This window comes from Sciurus carolinensis, chromosome 1 (genome assembly GCF_902686445.1).
Source record: "Sciurus carolinensis chromosome 1, mSciCar1.2, whole genome shotgun sequence".
Classification (NCBI taxonomy): domain Eukaryota; kingdom Metazoa; phylum Chordata; class Mammalia; order Rodentia; family Sciuridae; genus Sciurus; species Sciurus carolinensis.
Window position 1 is genome coordinate 200484952 of NC_062213.1, and position 21968 is coordinate 200506919.

General features: G+C 41.5%; 1 protein-coding gene across 8 annotated transcripts in view; it reads right to left on the reverse strand.

Annotated features, from left to right (window-relative positions):
- Positions 1–21968, reverse strand: part of Vps13d (vacuolar protein sorting 13 homolog D) — a 243477-nt gene that overhangs the window by 163719 nt on the left and 57790 nt on the right. For 5 of the 8 annotated variants that reach the window (XM_047517542.1, XM_047517534.1, XM_047517511.1 and 2 more), the window contains 7 exons: positions 20338–20518; positions 13914–14096; positions 9200–9431; positions 6215–6479; positions 3832–4003; positions 3535–3647; positions 1552–1764 (listed from right to left, as the gene is read on the reverse strand). In XM_047517542.1, coding sequence (XP_047373498.1) covers positions 1552–1764; positions 3535–3647; positions 3832–4003; positions 6215–6479; positions 9200–9431; positions 13914–14096; positions 20338–20518 — 1359 coding nt within the window. The remainder of the gene's footprint in view (positions 1–1551; positions 1765–3534; positions 3648–3831; positions 4004–6214; positions 6480–9199; positions 9432–13913; positions 14097–20337; positions 20519–21968) is intronic. The other 3 variants (XM_047517550.1, XM_047517527.1, XM_047517519.1) reach the window with 1 other exon arrangement.

Here is a 21968-nt window from a genome sequence, read left to right on the forward strand (position 1 = left end):
ATAATACTAAGGACAGGGCTGGGCAGTGGCTCAGTGGCAAAGCACTTGTCTTGCACTCGTGGGCCACTGGGTTTGATCCTCAGCACCACATAAATAAATAAAATAAAGGTATCGTGTCCATCTACGACCAAAAAAATTAAATAATAATAATAATAATAATAATAATAACTCAAAGAGTAGTTGTCTCTACAGATGGACCAAATACCCGCGGGCATCTGTTCCACACACATCTCCAAGCAAAGGAGCCGCAAGCACGACCTTATCACACAGCTTCAAGGAACCTGTGACAGGGAGCCGCGCAGCTGAAGAGTTAGAGACCCGGGTTTGAGTTCTGACTACCTGGCTTCTTAGTTGTGTGACACAAGAGTCACTTAGCCCTTCTCCAGGTGTCTTCTCCACACGTGAGAAAGCAGGGAAGCCGCCCACTTTGTAGACTCCTAAGGATTCAACTGGCAGTAAGGTGCCCGGGTCACACGGGCCCCCACCAGAGGCCCAAGCACGCCTGCCGCTGAACCTACAAACACTCCCGGGAAAGCCTACGCTTTCCTTTGCTAGACTTCCCAGAGGCATGTGGAGAGAATGTGACCTCTCCCCAAGAAAACCCTCGACTCTGAAGAATTCTGAACGGCACACTGAAATGTCAGGCATACATGAACGTATGAATGTAAGAATGCCCTTTTTCATTATTTTTAAATTTCTGCCCAATTATGAAATTTCCACAGATTTTTAAGTTGATTGCTCATATTCACAGCATATCTGATGGCTCAGTACCAAGGGAAGGAACTGACATTGGTTTCACAAGAGTGCATTGTAAGACAGTACCAGGAACATCACTAATAACAGCAGCCACCACCTGTGCCAAGCAACATGCCTGAATAGTTTAATTCTCACCTCTCTCCACCCAATGAAGCGGGCATACTTATTGTTTTATATTTCACAAGAGGAAGCTGGGTCTAGTGCACACAGCTAGGAGAGATAGGCCACGGTTTGAGCCATGGTCTGACTGACTCCGAAACACACGCTCTTTGCACACACGATGCTGCCTCCCACGATACCACAGGAAAAGCACCATGTGATCTGAGGAGGTAAGGAAGGGTCTGTGTGGAGAACTGAGCCAGCAAGGCCTGCACAGAGAGAGGGGTTCAGGTCAGAACCCCCTTTCGTTTCAGTGCTGACCAAGTCTTCTTTTCAAGCTTAGACCAGCATGATTCCTTCCTTTCCAAGTCACTTCACACGTTGAAGCTTACCAGGAGGCTGGCTCTGAGGACCTGCGCTCCCCACCCACCCGAGGCAGGGCGGCACTCCTCCAGCACCAGCCCCCAGCCCCGCCCCACTTTCTTTTTGATAAGGCCACAGAGACACCTCTTGGCCAAGGAGTGGAACTGCAAGAGTGCAGGAACGCCTGGTTAACACAGTGTGCTCCACAGATGAGCCACTGCTATCTTCTCAGAGGATCCTTTGATGTTCCAAAGCCAACTTGGACTTGACCCACAGGGCAAAAAAGGAAAGACCTCCCTAAAGAAAGGCAGCGTGAGGGTGCGGTTCTATTACCTGAAATGAAGTTCAATCTGAATAGAGCCTTGGGTAGTACTGCTGTTCTTGGAAGGCTGAAAAATGCAGGTGAACACATTGCTCATGCCAGGGCTGGCCTTCTGCCCGGCACAGCGGGTGTCAAAGGCCATCATGGAATGAGAAACCAAGTTAACAGACTTGGTTTGATTGGAAAAACTCTCATAGAGCAGTTTACATTTCTTGAAGTCAAATCTGAAAGGGAGAAAACAAACAAAATGCTAAACATACTGCTAAACATACTTCTATTTTACAAAATTATTTAAGTTCAAGATAACAAGAACAAAATCATCAATTTATTTACATTGTGTAAAGGAAAATAACCTCCATTTTGAGGACTTGCACTGACTTTAACAGATCCTTCAAATTGCATTTAGTGGCACTCTGCCTTGGCACTTTTGCAATTCCAAGGAGATGATCTTGTCCACAGGAATTTTGTGAGGAGTAATAATACCACAGTTTATTATATTCTTGATTCATTTTTATTCCCATAAAGACTATATATCAATAACAATCCCCAACAGATGTCAAGGGTGCCTTCAGACCTTCAATCTGTCAACTTCTCACTTTCCTGGAGGTTTCTCTTTACAGTCTGCAAAAATTTCTGTATAAGATCACTGAGGTTACTGGGAACAACCGCAACACATACTACTCTCCACACAGAGCAATAATTCAACTGATCCACCAATGGGAAGTGTATTAGGAACTGAATTCTTTTTAATCCCAGAGAAAGCTACAATGGGCGATTCATACTGAGTACTACTGTAGCAACACCCACAGAATAACTCCATACTGAGAAACACCTAGGGCGCAGTCAGGCATCTGAAAAAACCGCTGGCTCACAGAGAGCGCCCATATCAGACAGGACCCCAGGTTCACTACAGCATGCTCCCAGCTGAGTCGGGGCGGGCGGGCAGGCTTCCAACAGAAAGACAAGCCAGAAGACAGAGTCCTTCAGCAGGGATTGCACCAGCCCTGAACCCTCTTCTCAACGATGGAACCGCTTTTCCAGTCATAACCTTATTCTAGTCAGAAATCCTACCTGGAAAAGAGGAGTAAGGTGCCCAGCCTTACAGGGCTGTTAAAGAGATCAAAACCAGAAGTCATCAAGTGTGAATGCAATCTTAAAAGTTCCACAAACTCGTACATCTGCACAGACTAAGAAGTGACGAAGCTGGTGAATTGCTAGGTAAACACATGCCCATCTACAAGGGATAGTTGCTACTTAGCTTCCAGGTGCTTCCAAGCAAGGACCTTGGTCTAATATTGCTAAAGCTTCAATTTTGTTTTGGTTGGGGTCCCCCCACCCTGGAATAAGCTGAAATCCAATGGTTTTTATTTGGTATGAAATCACCCAATTTTTGAAAAGTTCAGCAGTGAGGTAGTCGCTAGTGCCATCTTTCCCAACTCTATGCGGACACATGCAAGATGGCCCTCCCAACTCCTTCATGTCCGGGCTCCATGATATATACCAGAGCATTCCACTGCAATTCAAGACCATTCCAGGACTCTTACTTTTCTCTCTGGCATATTAATAAACTTCATAAGCTGGGAATGAAGGAGCACACCTTTGGTCTCAGCTACTTAAGAGGCTGAGGTGGGAGGATCACTTGAGCCCAGGAGTTCAAGACCAGCCTGGGCAACATAGTAAAACCCAACTCAAACAAACAAACAAAACCTAAGCACTCTGTCACACTGAGTGACTAAAAAAATAGCAGCCTGTCACTCACAATGGTCATATACCTTGAGAAGAAAAACACATTTTCACTGTTTAAAATCACTGTCATTTGGGGCTGCTACCACAGCATGACCTAACCTATTCTGGCTGAGGTACTCTACAGACAACCCAAAAACACATACAGAGTTCACCTACTGTGGACCACCATGCTGTACCCTCCACTAATGCAAAATCAGTGCGTTACTCACAAAGCTGCTACTAGCGGTAAAACTGAGGAAGTAACACACCTGGCCAGGGACCCAGCACTCTCTTTTCCTTTTGGATCTTTAAGCTCCAGGCTTACATTTACCATGTCAATGAGGAAGCACATGCAAGTGTACACTTCTCCACTCAGTACGGTCTGTAAAAGAAAAGTGCAGATCAACTCAGCGCTAATGATGCCAACCTAAAAATGGGTTCCTCAGTCGAGAAATTAACTTTCTTGTTATTCCACCTTCATTCTCAAGGTGAGTTTGAGGAATATACACACCAGGTGACATCAGTCAAGACGACCAGAGTTACCCAGAACTTGAGGTCTCACTCACGTGGATTCTTGGATCTTGTAAATCATAAGGCCGCATAAATTCCTCTATGGGTTCTCCAAGGTTGTTCTCCAATAAGCCTCGGATCAGCTTGTATTTATACAAATCCAGTGAGCAGTGGACTGAGGAGAGACTGCCGTGGATAGATATGTCTGGAACAGTATGACTTATTTCTCTATGAAAAAGAAAAGCACTTTCAGAAACAGTTTCCTCACTCGACACTGACTCACACCCAGATACAAGAGCCTCAACGTCCCACTGCATAACCAGCCTGGTAACTAACATCCACGGCAAGAACTCATGTCCCTCTAAATGAAGCAAGTCACCATGACCAACACACACCAACTACAAAAAAGAAAACCCTTTTCTCCCCAGCTATACTTCTGGAAAATTCTCAGACCTACTATGAGCTAAATGGGCTAGGGGTGTAGCTCAGTGGTAGAGCTTCTGCCTAGCATGCCCAAGGCCCTGGGTTCCATGTCCAACACCACAAAAAAAAAAAAAATGTGTGTGTGTGTGTGTGTGTGTGTGTGTGTGTGTGAGAGAGAGAGAGAGAGAGAGAGAGAGAGAGAGAGAGAGAGAGAGAGTGATATGGGCGAAATAACTAGCCTAAAAACATGGAAAACTTCATGAGACTCAGAAATCATTTAAACATTATAGTTGTAAAAGCAATGAAGAAGAAAAGCCACCATTTTTACTTAACTCTTCAGATTTAGTGGTAACGAAAAGAATAAACCAGTGTTTCCTACTGGGTCCAGATGGGACATGAATGAGGATAAAATGTGACAGGTTACTCTTCTCAGAACAGATGGGCAGAAGCGAAGCTGAAGATGTCCAGCACTGGGGACACATACCAACTTGGTCCCAACACTAGCAAGCTTTCTCCCTGTCCTGCGGGTAGAGTGGGCACTACAGACACTAAAAACACTGTGCTCTGAACACATGAAGGACTGGGTCAGGATTTAAAGTGGAAGGGGAATATAAAAAGCTCATTTTTGGTCCACGGACATAGCTCCATGGTAGAGCACTTGTCTCGCATGTGCTAATAATGCCATGGGTTTGATTCCCAGCACTGGGAAAAGAAAAAAAAAAAAAATTGCCTACAGGGAAAAATCTATAGTTAATAAAGTTTTAGGAAGACTAATGATGTAATCAATGAGGCAAATGGAAAGGATTACCAGGTGCCACCCTGGGTCCTGTCTCTGTGAAGTTGACAGCACACCTCTGTTCAGCAGCCCCTTCTACCTGGGCTAACAGGAATATAATTATCTGCACGTATGATGGAAATGGGTAAGGTTTAGGTAAGAGTAGCAAAACACTTTTCTTTTTTTGGGGGGGGGGAAAGCACTGCTTGAAAAGAAAACAAAGTGTTCAATTTCTAAATAATGAAGCTCCTCTTAAGACTGCTAAGCCAGTAAAACCAAATATAGCCCATGCCAACCATAACTGAACACCAGCCAGGGAGCACTTGAGTAACAAGTCAGAGAGAGACAAACGCACAGAGCATCTAAACTGCAGACTCGCCCAGAGAGGAACCAAGAGTGGCGTGAAATGACTCACCCTGGAAGGGCGTGGCCAGAGGGGAATCAGAATCACATTCTGCACAAGTAATGAGGATATTTTTCCAAACACCACAAATGAAATCTCTTTCACTGACAGAGTCACACCTTCTCTTTCCCTGGAGTCAACATGCATAAAGCTGCCTTCCCCAAAATCAATGCCCCGCACTGAAAGACAACACATACTGTAATCCTAGTTTCTGGTACCTGAGGGCTGGAGGCCCTGAGAGTTAAATGTGGCTGATCTCAGTAGATCTAGGAATGTTCATTGCCTAGGAAGATATGGAACTAATGACAACTCAAGGGTCCTGTGTCTGAGGCCAAATACAGGGTGAGTCGAGGTCAGCTCCCTAGACTTCCTGCAACCGTTTCAAGGGCAAACCCGCATCTGAACCGCTAAGGGAGTTACATAGAGTTTCAGAGTGAAGAGCACTGGCAGGTCCAGAATCTGCCACATTTGGAATGTCCACCTCTTCCAAAATACTTCACCTGCCCTCACCACCACATCCATTCTAAATTCGGGTCCCTTCCTCATGGTTTCCAAGGCATCTGTATAATCTTGCAACACAGTTTATGTCACTGAATCAAACACTAAATTAGAATCATCTACTTGCCTTCCTTTACCCCACAATGTAAGCTCCTGGAGGACAGACGTTTTCTCTTCCAACACAGCAGTCTTAATGACCAGCACATAGTAGGGACTCAATTAACATTTGGTAAATAGGCAAATAAAATGAGTACCTATGCCGTTCCTGACTTACCATAACAGCACTAATTTCCAAGTTATTAAGGTTCTATTAACACAGCTATCCAGATAAAATACTCACTTGTCCAAATTTCTTTCCACTTGCAATTTCAGCCTACAAGGCTCCGCCAAGAGGCTCCCTCCCGTCTGTCGCACAAAATAGGAGGGGAAGATCAGATCTCCACTCCTGTCCTCCGAGGTTTGAGAGTACTCCCGTGGACAACGTTCTGCGGCGAAGAGGTCCATGTCCTGCAGGTCCACAACAACGCAGTCCAGCAGGCAGACGTGGTCTTCTGCAAGGACCCAGGAAAGAGCATGAAGCAAACAGAATCCAAAAGGGTCTGGGCCTGGACAGAATTAACATGTCAAGATAAAGTCCATTCTGTCTTTGGAAAAATATTTAGAACTGCCTGCCTCCCCCTGCTCTCCACTACTCAGAAACCCGTCCGTCCAGAGACCTCCACCACAGCCCCACAACCTCCCCCGTGGAAGCTCTGCGGGCTCGACACATTCGCCCGCCCATCCTCCCACCAGGCGTACCATGCCTCACCTGCATCAGGGTTTTGTACCTGTCCTGAGACAGTAACTGAGGCTACAGAGTGTATGACTAAAAATGGCTTCACGCACGATCCCTCCCCAGAGACAACACTAAGCAAAGGTTTACAAACTTCCCAGCAGCAGAATTTCTTTTAAACACTAAATTAAAGTGTCCAAATTCAAGCTGCCCTCGTTCTTGCCTAGACCACCACAAGCTCTCCTCTGATGTACCTACAGAATTCCTTTATGGCTCTCACAAACCCATTCTCCCTACAAAATACCTGAGTAATCCTTAAAAATAAATAGACCAGGGGCTGGGGTTGTACTTTCTAAGAAGTAAAGTGATTTTAAAATAAACCAACGAAATTGGGCTGAGTTTGTGGCTCAGTGGTAGAGCACTTGCCTAGCATGTGTGAGGCCCTGGGTTCAATTCTCAGCACCACATAAAAAGAAAGGTATTATGTCCACCTACAACTAAAAAATTTATTATAAATAAATAAATAAATAGACCACCACATTCCCTTCCTTTATACCCTTTAATGACTATGTTTAATCCAAAATCCTCTCTTGTAAACTCACTCAAATCCCTGCAAGATTCTGCATAAACCCATAGCCTGCTTTCCCAGCTTCATCTCAAGCCATTCTCCAGTGGCTCACTAGGCCTCCAGGCTCACAGGCCTTTTTCTCCCCAAATGCCATGCTCTCTGGACAAGCTGTGTCAGTGGTATGACCTTCCTTCCCATCCAATCTAAACTGTGTCTCTGTGTTCATCTGTCTTTTCCATAACGTTTATTACAACCTATCAACATTGACATATTTATTTAATGTTCTCATTAGTTCAAAGGTATGGAAACCATGCCTATTAATACACTGGAGAACAAAATACTACGACACCTGGCATTAAGCAGGAACTTGATCAATGCAATTCTTGATTGGTTGATTACACTAACAAATACATGAGACAGATCAAAGGGAGCCAGTCTGGTGGAAGAGGGAAAGGAATGAGAATGAAGCAGGTCTCAGAGGTTCCCTAGGGTATGTCCAGAACCTAGGAGGACAGGATACGTGAAAACCACTGCCTTCGTCCACAGCTGTATCACTACTAAGGGAATTTCAGGGGGGAAATCGGCAAATCAGCAGAACAAATGTTAGTAACGAGATCATCTTTCCATAAAACACTCCAAACCACTTCTTACAGGTATTCGCTGTATGTTATGCCAGCCATGAGGATCACGAGTTCAAAGGTGGCCTCAGCAACTGAGCAAGGCCGGAACTCAGCGACACTCTATCTCTAAAATATACAATAGGACTGGGGATGTGACGAAGTGGCTCAGTGGTTAAGCATCCATGGGTTTAATCCCCATCACCAAAACAAACAAACAAACAAAAAACACTCAGGTTCTTAAGTCATACTGCCAAAATGCAGTCTGCACCTACCATTTACTATCTGCATGACCTTGGATAGGTCGAGTTACTTAATCTCTCTTTATCTCTTCATCCAGAAAATGGGGGGAAGGGGTGGAAAATAAGACCTGATAAGGACATCATGAGGATGAAATACTATAAATAAAGTGCCACCGCATCAGGTACACAGTAAATGTTGGAGGATAACTATGAACATGGTGATGAAGATCATCTCATTCTGTCAAATGGTGAAGAGCCACTTCACTGTCACCTCTAGGAATATGAGGCACTGCATGTCTTTGGTCTACCAAATGAAGGGCAGAGTTCCTCAGCTGGCCCTTCCTCTCTCAAGCCTGACACCGACCTGATCCTCATCACTTACCCAACACGCCATCCAGAACACGCTGGAAAACTCAAGAACTGAAATGAGGCCCTAACGTGAGTGGTTAGTTCTTACACTCTAGGAATGTACCAACAGCTGGATGATTCAGGTCTGTCCACATTTTTGTTCACAGTGTTTCTGCTGTTATCTAATTCACACTAATATTTTTAAAGGGGGTCTTTCCTTATTTTAGAACTAAATAATGATTAGAAAGGATGGTGTCTGTCTGGGTGGTGGCTTACAAGGATGCAGGACTTGGTCTATTTATGCAGTCACCACCTGGCAGCAACTAACTTGAACTATACGGAAAAATGTCCTAGATGGGCGTGGTGACACACACCTGTAATCCCAGTGACTCAGGAGGCTAAGGCAGGAGGAGAGCAAGTGAAGGGCAGCCTGGGCAACTTAGCACAACCCTGTCTCAGAATGAAAAATAAGAAGGGATAGGGGTGTAGCTCGGTGGTAGAGCAACCATGGGTTCAATCACCCATACTACAAAGAATATTATTTTAATTAAAAAGGTGGGGGGGTGTCCTAATAGACAATCTAAAATCTCTGTATTTACACCATATCTTGCTAATTTAACCCGATGCTAAATCTACACCTAAGATGCTTATGCCTTCTACAGAAACGTCGACACACAATCATACTGAAGAACTGCACAGCGCGTCCCCCGCTCAGGTTCCTGGGAAGGTCTTGTGACTCTCCCCGTGTTGCCTAGGCAGCAATTTTCTCCCCTTTTACCTGGACTACTGGAACCGTGGCTGACAGAAGGTGTGGCTTGCTGCCCTCGCTGCTTGGTGAGGACACTGGGCACAAACTCACTCTTCAGGCTGCCAAGGCCCACTCCAGCAGGAGGCATCGCGAGCAGCCCCTGGGAATGCGGCCCCTTGAGGTCCTCTGTGCTTGTCATCTTCCTCGTGCTGTGCTTGGGAGTGCCCGCTGGAGAAGCGGGGGAGGCTGAAGGCACTGATTCCTGGAAGGAACAAAAGAAAACTAGAAGGTAGCAATGGCTGGGGGCAGGGGCGGGGACAAGAGCTTCACTAGGAAGCCTCGAAGGCTCTGTGGAACCGGCGCTTCCCTCGCCTCACACAGATCCTATCGACTAGACGGCAACAAGTCGAGACACTTCCTGCCACAGATAAGTGTCTGCAGAGATGTTGCAGATAATTTAGTACTTGCTGAAAACTACCCCAACATTGCAGGAAGACACCATCGTTTAGCTCAAGAGCAAATGTCAAGAGGCAAAAGGCTTCAGGTGGTTTAATCTAGGTTAAATTCAAGCAAAGTAAATCTTTTGGCCAAAGGATACACAGTTGCGGGGGGGGGGGGGGGTGGTGGTTACTACTGTAAGAAAATGTATCTAATGGCAATGGTAATGTGTTTCTACTTTGTAGAAATCACCCCGCATGGTACATTTCTCATCTAAGTAACTGTGGAAATGCAAACAAAATGGAAAACAAGAAAGGTTAGCCTTTCCTGTTAAGTTTCCACTCAGGGGCATAAAAATTAAGAGAACTAATACAGAACAAAACAGATTCTGTAGTTGGATGGAAAAAAATATATTCTTACATACTTAGTGCTTTTAGATAACTGCTAATAGGGAAAATTCTCTCTCACCAGAATTAGTCAATAACTGGCTTTTAAACTTCAGGGCTCCCTCACCCCAGCCTCAGCTATATCTGTGTGGCTTCTGCAACATCTAACTGTTCCCAACTAGCCACTGTTATGTGCAGACTGGGAGGACAGGAAGAATGGCCTTCCTTCTAGTGACGCCTGAGATGTTTACTCCTCTCAGCCTTTCGTTTTGGAAAAGGAGAGAAAAATACTGTGTTCTCCCACAGTTATCTTGAGTAGTAATTACAAGGGAGAGTAAAAGAAACCTTTTCTTACTTTCTGCATTTTTTTTTTTTTTTGGTTTTATACAGCAGATTCCTAGGTGGGTGCTGTTGTTTAAGTGCTTCAACACTAAAACCTTTCTCTTGCTTCGTTTATTGAAACTCTGGAGCATGTTTGTTGCTCTTTCGTTTGATTTATCTCTACATCCTCTCCACAGTTGGTTTAAATAAATCAATGGCTTGAGGAGATTAACCCAAAGCTTTTGAAAGACTATGACTTAGATATTATGGTTTAAACACAAGTTATGCTTGAGAAAAATGAAAGGCAAGCATATGCAAGAAATTCAAACCCGTACTCATTAAGACATGGATTTATGTAAAACAATTCCAAACTCACGGGAGTCATGAAACTTGAGGGCAAATAACCTCTCTGCAAGGTCTGATGTCAGGAGTATTTCCTGTTCTTTAACCACTGAAATCCATACTAGACAAAGCTCACACGTGCAAATACATTAAAGGGCAGTGTAACGACCTTTGGGGAGGAAGGTGACTATTCTCTTCACATGGACCCTGAACAATTAAATCTGAGTGTACAAGTGGAGAGGTAAACTCAGACAAGTTTATCTGACTACAAATACTTGAACAAATGACACTCCACACAGCCCTTATGGAATTCCACAGACCAACCACTGATAAACAACAAGATAGCTTTTCTAGGATTTAAGGATATAAGTAAGATCACTAAGAAAGTACTACCCAGAGCAAAGAAAAAGGAATTCATTTTAATGGGCCTTAAGAAGGATTTCTCTACATAGCAGGGAAGTAATTTATTAAAAAAAAAAAAAAAAAGAAAGAAAGAAAGAAAGAAAGAAAGAAAAAAAGTAATAAGCAGACCCAGGCATGAAGGTGCATGTCTGTAATCCCTGCACCTAACAAGGTTGAGGCAGGGGGATTTCAAATTTGAGGCCAGCCTCAGCAATTTAGCAAGACCCTGTCTCAAAATATAAAATAAAAAGGGCTAGGGATATAGCTCAGTGATAAGAGTACCTCTGGGTTCAATCCCCAGTACCACAAAAAAAAAAAAAAAAAAAAAAGAAAGAAAGAAAAACAAAGGTAATAAGCAAGTTTTCCCAAGAAATAAAATATTTTATCACACAGGGTTAGTTTTTTCATTTTCTTAAGTATATAAATGTGAATTGACTGCTAAATTCCATAAGGTTTTTCAAAATAACAAGGAGACAAAAACACATTATACCTTGAAGAAAAAGCGATCCTTGTACGCACTGCCACTTAAAATCAAATCCTCAAAAATAAATACAGGGAAATTTTTTTCATTAAAATGCTACAAATGATGGGTTATTATTTGGTTTAACAAAATAGAAACTCTCCTAAAGATATATGTCTTGAAATATTTTGGCAGTTCCTCTTCCAAGGCTAACTTCAGAGTCTGCTTGTGAGCCCACACACAGAGGTATCTGGTATAGGAAAACAGTCTGTAACCTTTTTGTTTTAACTGGGATTGAACCCAGGTCCTCGCACTTGCTGGGCAAGCACTCGACCACGAGCTACATCCCCAGTCCTAGCCTTTTTAGGAAAGTTAGCAAAACAAATGGTATTACAAAATTTGCTCAACCATTCCAACTATAATTGAGCTCTTCCTAAAAAACAGTCTGGCTTCAGAATAAAGATTTATCACAAACAAACATTTTCCCAAGAACTTACTATGCAATTTGAACTCTCAATTACATTCCCCAGACATCTAGGGAGGGGAAAGGTATATGAAGTTCAATCACCTATGGCCGATATGTAATCAATCACACCCACAAAACAGGGCCCCCATGAAAAACCCTAGATGCCAGGGTTTGGACAGCTATCAGGCTGGGGAACCTGACACTGTGGATCTGGGGTGGCACACTCCAATGCACAAGGACAGAAGCCCAGGTTCAGGGCCCACAGGCCTTCCCCCGTACACCTACTCATCTGGCTGCTCAGTTATGGCCTTCATCTTTTATGATAAGCCAGTAAACGTGTTTCCCTTGAGCCCTACAAGCCATTATGGTACATCACTAAACAGGGGGAAGGGGCAGGAAGCCCTAGCTTACAGCTGGTTGATGAGAAGTCCTGGAGATCTGGATTTGTGCCTGGGCTCTGAAGTGGGAGGAGTCTGTGGGACTGAGCTCCCAAACCTGACCAGCCTATGCTAACTCCAGATCATTAGTGAATTACTGAACTGGAGGACACCTGGTGGGTACCTGGAGTGCTAGAAGATGTGCTGTGAGTGCTAGGGTCAGAAGTGTTGTGAGCAGAGGAAACGGCTGCTTTTAATATCCAAAGAACTTAGCAACGATTGATATGTAACTAGCATTCAACAAATATAAAAACAGGATGGTGGCACACACCTGTCATTTCTGCAACTCAGGAGACTAAGGCAGGAGGAGTATAAGTTTGAGGTCAGGCAAAATTCTGTCTCAAAACTTTTTTTAAGTACTGAGGCTTTAACTCAAAGGTAAAGCACTCCTGGGTTCAAACCCCAGTAAAAATAAACATGTGCATGCACACACATATACACTCACACATAGACACACATACATACATAACAGCTATTTATTGCTATGTTTAATCAGTGTTATGATCTTATCATCAAATCTTAGGTACATTTTCTCAAAGGTTCTCTCTCTTCCCAGGTTATTAACTATTAGACTAAAAACAGGCATGACTAGCTTGAAATTTCCTTAGGTGCTTTCCTGGCACACTAAAATGAGTTTGTACTGAACATGCAGAGATGGAAGGGCTTCTCTGCAACTCTGCCAGGAATGACGAAAACAAGCCAAGAATGAACTCTCAGCTCCAAAAATGCCACTCGGTCTCCTCAAATGCGAAATGGGAAAAGGGGCTAACAGAGAGTCTCCAAAGTCTTCTCAGCTATGATTCACTAGGTGTTTCCACTGGTATTATTTATCCTCATTACATCCTCATGTCCCCAGATGTAAAATGAAAATGACAGCAACCCTCATCCTGATTACCTCTAAGCATTATAGTAAGGAATAAGTAATTGCCAGTCAGGTGCAGTGGCACAGCCTGTGATCCCACAGGCTCAGGAGGCTGAGGCAGGAGGATTATAAATTCAAGGTCAGCCTCAGCAACTTAGCAAACCCTGTCTCAAAATAAAAGATAAAAAGAGCCAGGGATGTGGCTCAGTGGTAAAGTGTCCCAGGTTCAATCCCTAGTACCAAAAAAAAAGTAACTGCCATAGTAATTTAAACCTACAATGCAAGATACAACATAAGATTTTATTAAGACATTTTTAAACAGTTTCAGGTAAACCTTGGGTCAAATCACACACTGAAAAAAGCCACACGGTGTAACACATTACTGCAGAAGGAACGCTTTCTGTAAGGAAAGGATTACACAAAGGGGAGACTGGTCCCCTGGTTTGTTTGCTAAAACAAGTAACTACATGCAGTTAGTAAGGGTTTCAACCTGTACTATTTTTAATTTAAAAGGTTAATTAAAATGTCAAGAAATATTCTTTAAGACACATATCCTACAAAATTAGGAATTTTTTGATTAGTGTTCAAATACTAGACGAAGTGAAAAGGGAATGGATATTAACTGCTGACCTTATCTTGTAAGGAAAAGGTCCCAGGATAACCGGCAAAGAGAAACTTGTTCTTGACTTTCAACTTCCCCAAATTTGCTACAATCAGTTTATTTGATCTGGAACTTTCTGGGATGAGAAGAACAGGAGCTCCAGCCTCAATATCCAGGAGAACCCGAGAACAGCGCTGGGCTTGATCTCTCACCTGAAAGAGGAAGAAAAATTACTTTAAGGTTCAATTAACTCCCAAATTTTAGAATCAAATAACCTCAGTTTCTTCAAAATGTCTTGACTTTGTAAAACAATTAAAGACCCCCAACAAAGCACATTATGTGGCCACCATAGAGTTAAATCAGAAATCAGTAACAAGTCAGGCACAGTGGTGCACGCCTGTAATCCCCGGAGAGAGGAGGATCATCCCAAGTTCAAGATCAGCCTCAGCAAGGCCCTGTCTCAAAAGAAAAAATAAAAAGGGCTGAGTGGTTAAGCGCCCCTGAGTTCAATTCAAAAACAAAAAAAAAGTGCATCAGAAGATGATAATGGAAAATCCCCAAATATCTGGAAATTAAACTACACACTTCTAAATAACCTATGGGTAAAAGAAGAAACCATAAGGGAAATATAAAAATATTTTCACCAAAATGATAAAGAAAATATAACATTAAAGTTCACAGAACACACCTAAAAAAAAAAGGAAAACTTGCCTTTGCAGACAATCCAATCATCTATGTAGAAAATCCTATAGAATTTAAAGGAACTGGTACTAATGAGGGAGGTTATCAGGAAGACTGAAGAATACAAGGTCAATGTCAATATACCAAAGACAATAACCTTTCTTACAATTCCAGAAACAACTGGACATTGAAATTTTAATTATTATAAATGGGTATCATTTACAATAGCATCAAAAATTGGGACTATCTAAGGATAAGATTAACAGAAAAGGCGTAAAACTGGTACATTCCACACTACAAAACACTGCTGCTGAGACAGATACCACGCAAGGATCCAAAGACTCAGTACTGTTAAGATGTCTCATCTCCGCAAAATGATCTAGAGATCCAATATCATCCCAACCAAAATTGTGGCAGACTTGGAGCTAATGGGGTGACTCTAAAATTCCTACGGCAAGGCAAAGAACCTGGAATAGCTAGAAGACAGTTTCCTGTAGTGCTAAACATACAGTCTCCACAGGACTCAGCAATTCCTTTCCTAGGTATTTACTCAAGAGAAATGAAACCGTGCATCCATACAGACAGTGAACGCTTGTAGCAGTATTATTTTTAATGGCCCCAAACTGAAAACTACCCAAATGTTCATTAGGTGGGCAAATGAGTAAACAAACTGCATTATACTCAAACAATGGAGCACTTCTCAGAAATAAGAAGAAATGAACTGCAGGTGCCCACAACATGGATGGATCAAAAGCATTCTGCCAAGTGAACGAAGTCACACACAAACGCTGTGTACTGCATGATTTCATTCATACAGAATTCTTTTAAAAAGGCAAAATTATTGTGATAGGTAAGTGGCTGCCAGGTGCAGGGTAGGGCACAGGAGCATGAAGAAACTTTTTGGGATAACAAAAATGTTATAAATGTTGGCCATGGCTGTAATTATAAGACTGCAAAAAACTGGAAAACTAATTGAACTGTACACTATAAATAGGTTAAGTTTACTGTATGTAAATTATACCACAATAAAACTGACAAAAGTATAAGCTCAAAAGCATTGAAAGTGTTATTTAATGACTTGGAAATTGTTCTTCGTGTATTATACTGACCAGTGAAAAAATGCATATTAAAAAGTAAGTACAGAGCTCAGGCTGTGGCCCAGTGGTAGAGCACTTGTCTAGTATGTATGAGGCACTGGGTTCGATTCTCAGCACCACATATGAATAAAATAAAGGTCTATCAACATCTAAAAAATTAGCTTTTTTTTAAAAAGTAAGTATAATGTATATTTTTAAAAAAAAGTTAAGTTAGGTATGGAAGCACACACCTGGAATCCCAGTGACTCAGAAAGCCGAGGCAGGAGGATCACAGGTTCAAAGCCAGCATCAGCAACTTAGTGAGAATCTATCTCAAGATATGAAATAGAAAGGGCTGGGGATGTTGCTCAATGGTTAAGCGCCCTTGGGTTTATTCCCTGGTACCAAAAAAAAAAAAAAAAAAAAAACATAATCTCACCCCATATATAAACTTGGTGATTGATCTTGGTTGTTAAGAGCTCTTTGCCTCAATTCCTTTGTCTACAAATGGGAATAAGCTACCCGTAAGAGCTGTTGATTAAAAGAAGATTAAATGAGAAAACATCCTAATTCAGAAGTAGGTATGTAGTAGCTGTTATCATCATGTCAGTACCATATCCTTCCAGTCTATTTTTCCTGGCACACAACAATATTCTTTAAGTTCAATATATTAACTTATAGATTTAAAAACAATAAACTGGAAGTTCCTTTAAATTCTGGATGGCCCTAACCTTTTGAACATGCCTTCATAGTTACATGCTAATGCAAAACCACAACCCTGCCAGGCGCACTCAGGCAGCTCAAGAGCTTGAGGCAAGAGGATTCCAAGTTCAAGGTCAGTCTCAGCCACTTAGTGAATTTATTTTATTTAAATTTTATTTAAAAAATGAAAATAAAAAGGATTGTGGACATAGCTCAGTGGTAAAGTGCCCCTGGGTTCCTCCCCCACCCCCAAAGCCTCATTGAATCAACCCTAAGTCACACGGAGTACAGAGTTATGATGCTTTCTCACTTTGAAAGTGGCAATAACTGCCCACACCACCCAGTCAGGTGATGTCATCTTTTGGTTCTTAATATTTTCCCTCTAAAATGTACTATGAGGGAAATAACCTTGCCCTTCTATTTCTACTACATTCCTAGCACTCCCAGGCTGTATGACACAACATTTCTGAATAAATGAAGAAGTAAACAAATAAGATTGTTGTTTAAGGATCAAACAATACAATCCACGAAAGCATTTTAAACTCCAAAGTTTCATTCATATAAATAATTATCACCAAGAGTACAGCATACTTATTTTAACTCTCTCCATCTTCCTCCTACAAGTGAGTAAACAAAAGAGCAGTAAGAAAAATACCTCCCAGTTCACCACACAACTCATAGGGGTGGCAAAACTCAGACTCCAGATTTTTGTCCCAGTTTCTCTAAACTGCAATATCACTTCTCGATTCCATCAAAATTCTGCACTCCCTGTTGCTCAGTAAATAAAGAAGTTTAATAAATATGAGAGATATAAAATAGAAGACACAGAAATCTATATTATACTTCTGGGATGAACTATGAAGGAAACAGCTTCTATTTGGTCAAGTCAAGTTCAGTTGATAATCTTATCGTTTCAAATATCAAGATTTAAAAAAAATAAAATCCCATTGAGCCATTATTTATACACATTAGAAAATGCAAGAAAAAATATCCCACTGTCAGGGCCAGAGGTGTAGCTCAGTGCAGAGCATACCCAAGCCCGGAGTTCAATCCTGAGCACCAAAAAAAAGAAAGAAAGAAAAGAAACTGCTATAAATCAAATATAACTGTCACCAATTTGATATTAGGAGAAAGGAATTTCAAGTTCAAACAAAACAGTCTCTTAATCTTATCAGTAAATGAACACAGGTCTTTAGCTCTATGAAACTAATTCAAACAGCTAGGATTAAAGATTCTTGAGATCAGCTTTTCTTGAAAGCCCAAATATTTAACAATGTTCTAAACAGAAGATATACCTTTGGCCTTCTACTTGTCTTATATAATTTGATAAAAATAAAAGATTTATCTTTAAATTCTGCCTACCCCTGGAAGTAAAGCCAATTGCTCAGTAATGCACAAGTGACTCATTTCCTCACCCATATCACAATAAGATTTACTACTGTTTAAACCACACATGCAAATATAATCGTTTTAAATGTACATAATTCTAACATAAAATTTAACAGACCTGTACTGAAAGTTGCAAAAATATTCATCGCTTTCATCAAATAATACCATTTGTAGGAATTAATCCTATAAAAGTAATTGAAAAGTGAAAAAACTGTGCAAAGATAATCTGGAATCATTATTCATAAGAATGAAAGAGTACAAGCAATTTAAGTGTTAAAATTAGGGAAATGGTTAAATGAACTCCCTTGACGTACTTACATACTACACAGGGTAACAATGAAAATGCAAGGCATTTTTTTTTTAAAAGGAAATTGGACTCCAAAGTATGCACAGAATCAACACCCTTTACACACTGTGCTATACCCTATTCCTCAATTTAGGGTTTTCTTAAAAAACATATGTAGACCACAAATGTCATACATTTCATACCCACTAAAAGGTTAAAATAAAAAATCTGATAATACAAGTGCCAGTCAGGATATAAATTAAAAATAATTCTCATACATTGCTGATGGAAAAAAATAATGGAAACAACCAATTTGGAAAACAATCTGGCATCATCTTGTAAAATATACATGTACCTCCCCCTATTGCCCAAAATTCACTCCTAGCTATCTCAGGAAAACTCAGATCTGTATGTGGTCAGGAGGCACAGTTCACAGCAGCACACCCTGTGCACAACCCAAACATTCCACAGGAAAACCAACAAATCCTGTGTTTTACACACGTGAAATGCAACAGAATGAAATGCAATTGTATGTAATAAATGAAACTCATTTACATACCAAAAGGAAAAAAATCAAGTCACAGAACTTTAAGTACTGGTTTTTTTTTATATTTTTTTTAGTTGTAGATGGACACGATATCTTCATTTTATTTATTTTTATGTGGTGCTGAGGATCAAACCCAGTACCTCACACATGCCAGGCAAGCTATCGACCACTGAGCCACAACCCCAGCCCCTTATGTACTGTTTAATAGCATTTTTATAACACTCAAAACAAGCAAAACAAAAGGTATTGTTTAGGAACTTTTTTAAAAAGATCAACAGACCCAAAAGTGAGTACGTGGGGGCTGAGATGGTGAAGGAGCACAGTCTTAACGGTGCTCAAATTGGTAGTTTCATGGTCAGGTTATTTTTATCAACATATTCTGTAACCTACATCCATGTTACAGATAATATGCTGTATGCATCAAATATTAAATTTTTAAAAGCCTTTTAAAGAGAGGGGTAAAAGATTATATATTTTATGATTTTAGCCATAGAAAAAATGCATAGGAAAAAAAAGGGAAATTGATTAAAATACAGCCATGGCACCAGGTGAGGTGGCATACACCTGTAATCCTAGTGATCAGGGAGGCTAAAGCACAGAGACCTCAAGGTCAAGGCCAGCCTGGGCATCTTGGCAAGACCCTTTCTCAAAAAATAAAAAGGGATGTAGCTTAGTAGGAGGGTTTCCCTGGGTTCAATCCCCAACACTGCAAAAAAGAAAAGCAGAAAACTAATAAATTTTTACAAATAGCTACATTATTATTTTCTGTGGCTCCCAAACTATACTGGGACACCATAGGAGGTTGGAGTACACTCACAGGGCAGCGCATTTTAAATTTTGAGGGGAAATTTTGTCAGATGTTGCAGAAACTACTAGCTCCAGGTAAATCACATTCAGGATTAGGTCAGGCTGCCTTCCTTTGAAAGAGCTCTCAACTTTACCAAACTGGGTCTTTAGCAGCTGCCATGATAAAAAGCAAGTACCAGGAGAAAATAAATGCAGAACAAGAAACAGGGGTTGAGGCATCCAGCCCGAGAAGCTGTGGCACATACACCCTCCCAGTGTGTAACTGTGGTTGTTCAAGGATGAAACAAAAATATTATTCCTTCAAGGCTGGGGTGCAGCCACCATGTGCAGGAACCTATGGGCTCAACCCCCAGTACCACAGAAATAAATAAATAAAAATACATGTATACACACACACACACACACACACACAGTGTGTTTGTGTGTGGGTGTGTGCATATATATACATAACACATGAAATTATTTCAATTTATATATTATTTTCTCAAACAGCTACTAAGTTGCTCAGTCTTAACTACTTTGTAAATGGAAATACTATTAGGTGTATCTTTTGGCCTAGGATAAACCATGAAAAATGACCAAGTTATTAAAGGTACCTTAAACTGAAGAGTTTGGGGACTTTTAATCCATTTGGAAAATGAAAACAAGAACAAAAGAAATCTACTACTTTCTAATAGAAGTATCCCCACTAAAGTCCTAAAAGGGCCAGAGTCTTAAGCATTATTTGTAAACTTCCTTTATTGTTTTTACAGAAAAGTGAAGCTAATCTTGAAAAGCAATTAAAGTGTGATATAATAAGTAAGGACCAAGTCTTTTCGGTTACGGCAAGATTGCTGCAGGTAACCAGTTACATGGCAAGTAGACATTACACTTGATTTTTTTTTTTTTTTTGCAAAATCTTCCAGATTTATCTATGGAGGCTTAAAAGTTCTAACGATGGGTCAAACCAAAATGCAGCCACCTACCGTCTGGCCCTCGACAGCAGCTCGCTGGCGCCCCAAGACATCCTGCAGCTGCGTGAAGTGCTGGATGAAGGCCAGCACCTCCGCCTGGAAGCGCTGCGTGTGCACATACTGCACAGAGGCCATCTGCAGGCTCACGCGAACGTCGTGCTCTCTCCGCAGCAGAGGGTCAGGCTGCCCGTATCTAGGAACAAGGACAAAATGGTGACTCAGCCAGCATCTCTATAGAACTGGGCTGATCTAGGGGCTTTCCTAGAAAACAGCCTTAATTATTAAAATGGAAAACTCCAAAAACGAGGCCCTTCCTAAGCTTCTGCAATGTGCTGAGGGCATTAAATGAAAGTCTGGGTGATACCAGGGGCTGTGAGTAGTGTTCCGACTCTAGGATTCAGTCCACCAGGCCTCCACAGCTATCACCCTGCCTGGCAAAGACTGTGACAGTGCAGACTCCAAAGACGAGAACAAGGCCAGGCAACAGCAGGAAAAAAGGGTAGGCACAGGAGCCAGCGCTTCTGGGAAACCACTCTCTGAAGGCAGAAAGAAGTCTCCTATACTTGAGTGAAATGCAGCCACACTGTGGATCCCAACTCAGACACACCAGAAGACTTTTACAATCATTTTGAATTTAATGAAGCCCGAAGCCTAAAAAGAAATCATCATTCAGGACATGGTTAATGGGGAAAGGAATTCACATTTGCTAAGGACCTATTGGTGCCAAGCAGAGAATTAAGAATTTTACATTGACTATCTCATCTATTACAGAAACATGCCTTTGTGGTATGTAGTATAAGTAAATTCTTCTAAAATCTTAAATTCTAAAACCTACATTTGGGGGTGGGGGACTGTTTGTGTGTGTGGTTCTGCAGACTGAACCCAGAAGAGCTTACTACTGAGTCACATCCCCAGCCCTTTCTCTTTTTTATTTTGAGACAGGGTCTTGCTGAGTTGCTTAGGGCCTGCTAAGTAGCTGAGGCTGGTCTTGAACTTATAACCCTCCTGCCTCAGTCTCTCCAGTCTCCAGGATTATAGGCATGTGACACCACACCCAGCTCCAAAACCTAAATTCTAAAGATATAAATAAATAATATAAAGATAATGCTTTACTAGATGAATAATAACCCTGAGAATGAAAAGGTCCTCAGACGCACCCCCACCGCCCCACAGGTGGTTATCAAGCCCAGGGCCTTGAGTGTACTAGGTAAGCATTCTACCACAGTATCTTTTAGAACTGTAACTCTCAACCCTGGTTCAATACAACCATGTTAAAAAGGAAAAACAAACAAAAACAGAAGACTGACCAGCACTCTATACCAATGAAATTAGACTATTTAGGGGAAGAATTGAACATTCATTTTCTAACACCTCTTAAAAAGGCTGAAAATCGCCATTTGAAACTGTATTCTGAGAAATCCATCCTTTAATAAATAGACCTAAAGGTGCCGTTTAAAATCTAAAATAGAATTAAATATAAGCTATGTCTATAAACAAAAAATTCACGCTATAACTAATTGTTCATTATCAACAACATTCTCAGACTGAAGTCATTGCAGAACTCTTGGAGCTACACCGAAGCTCAGAAATGAGCTAACTCAGTGCCCTTGTGATTTACACAGAAAAACTGACGCCCGGCGATG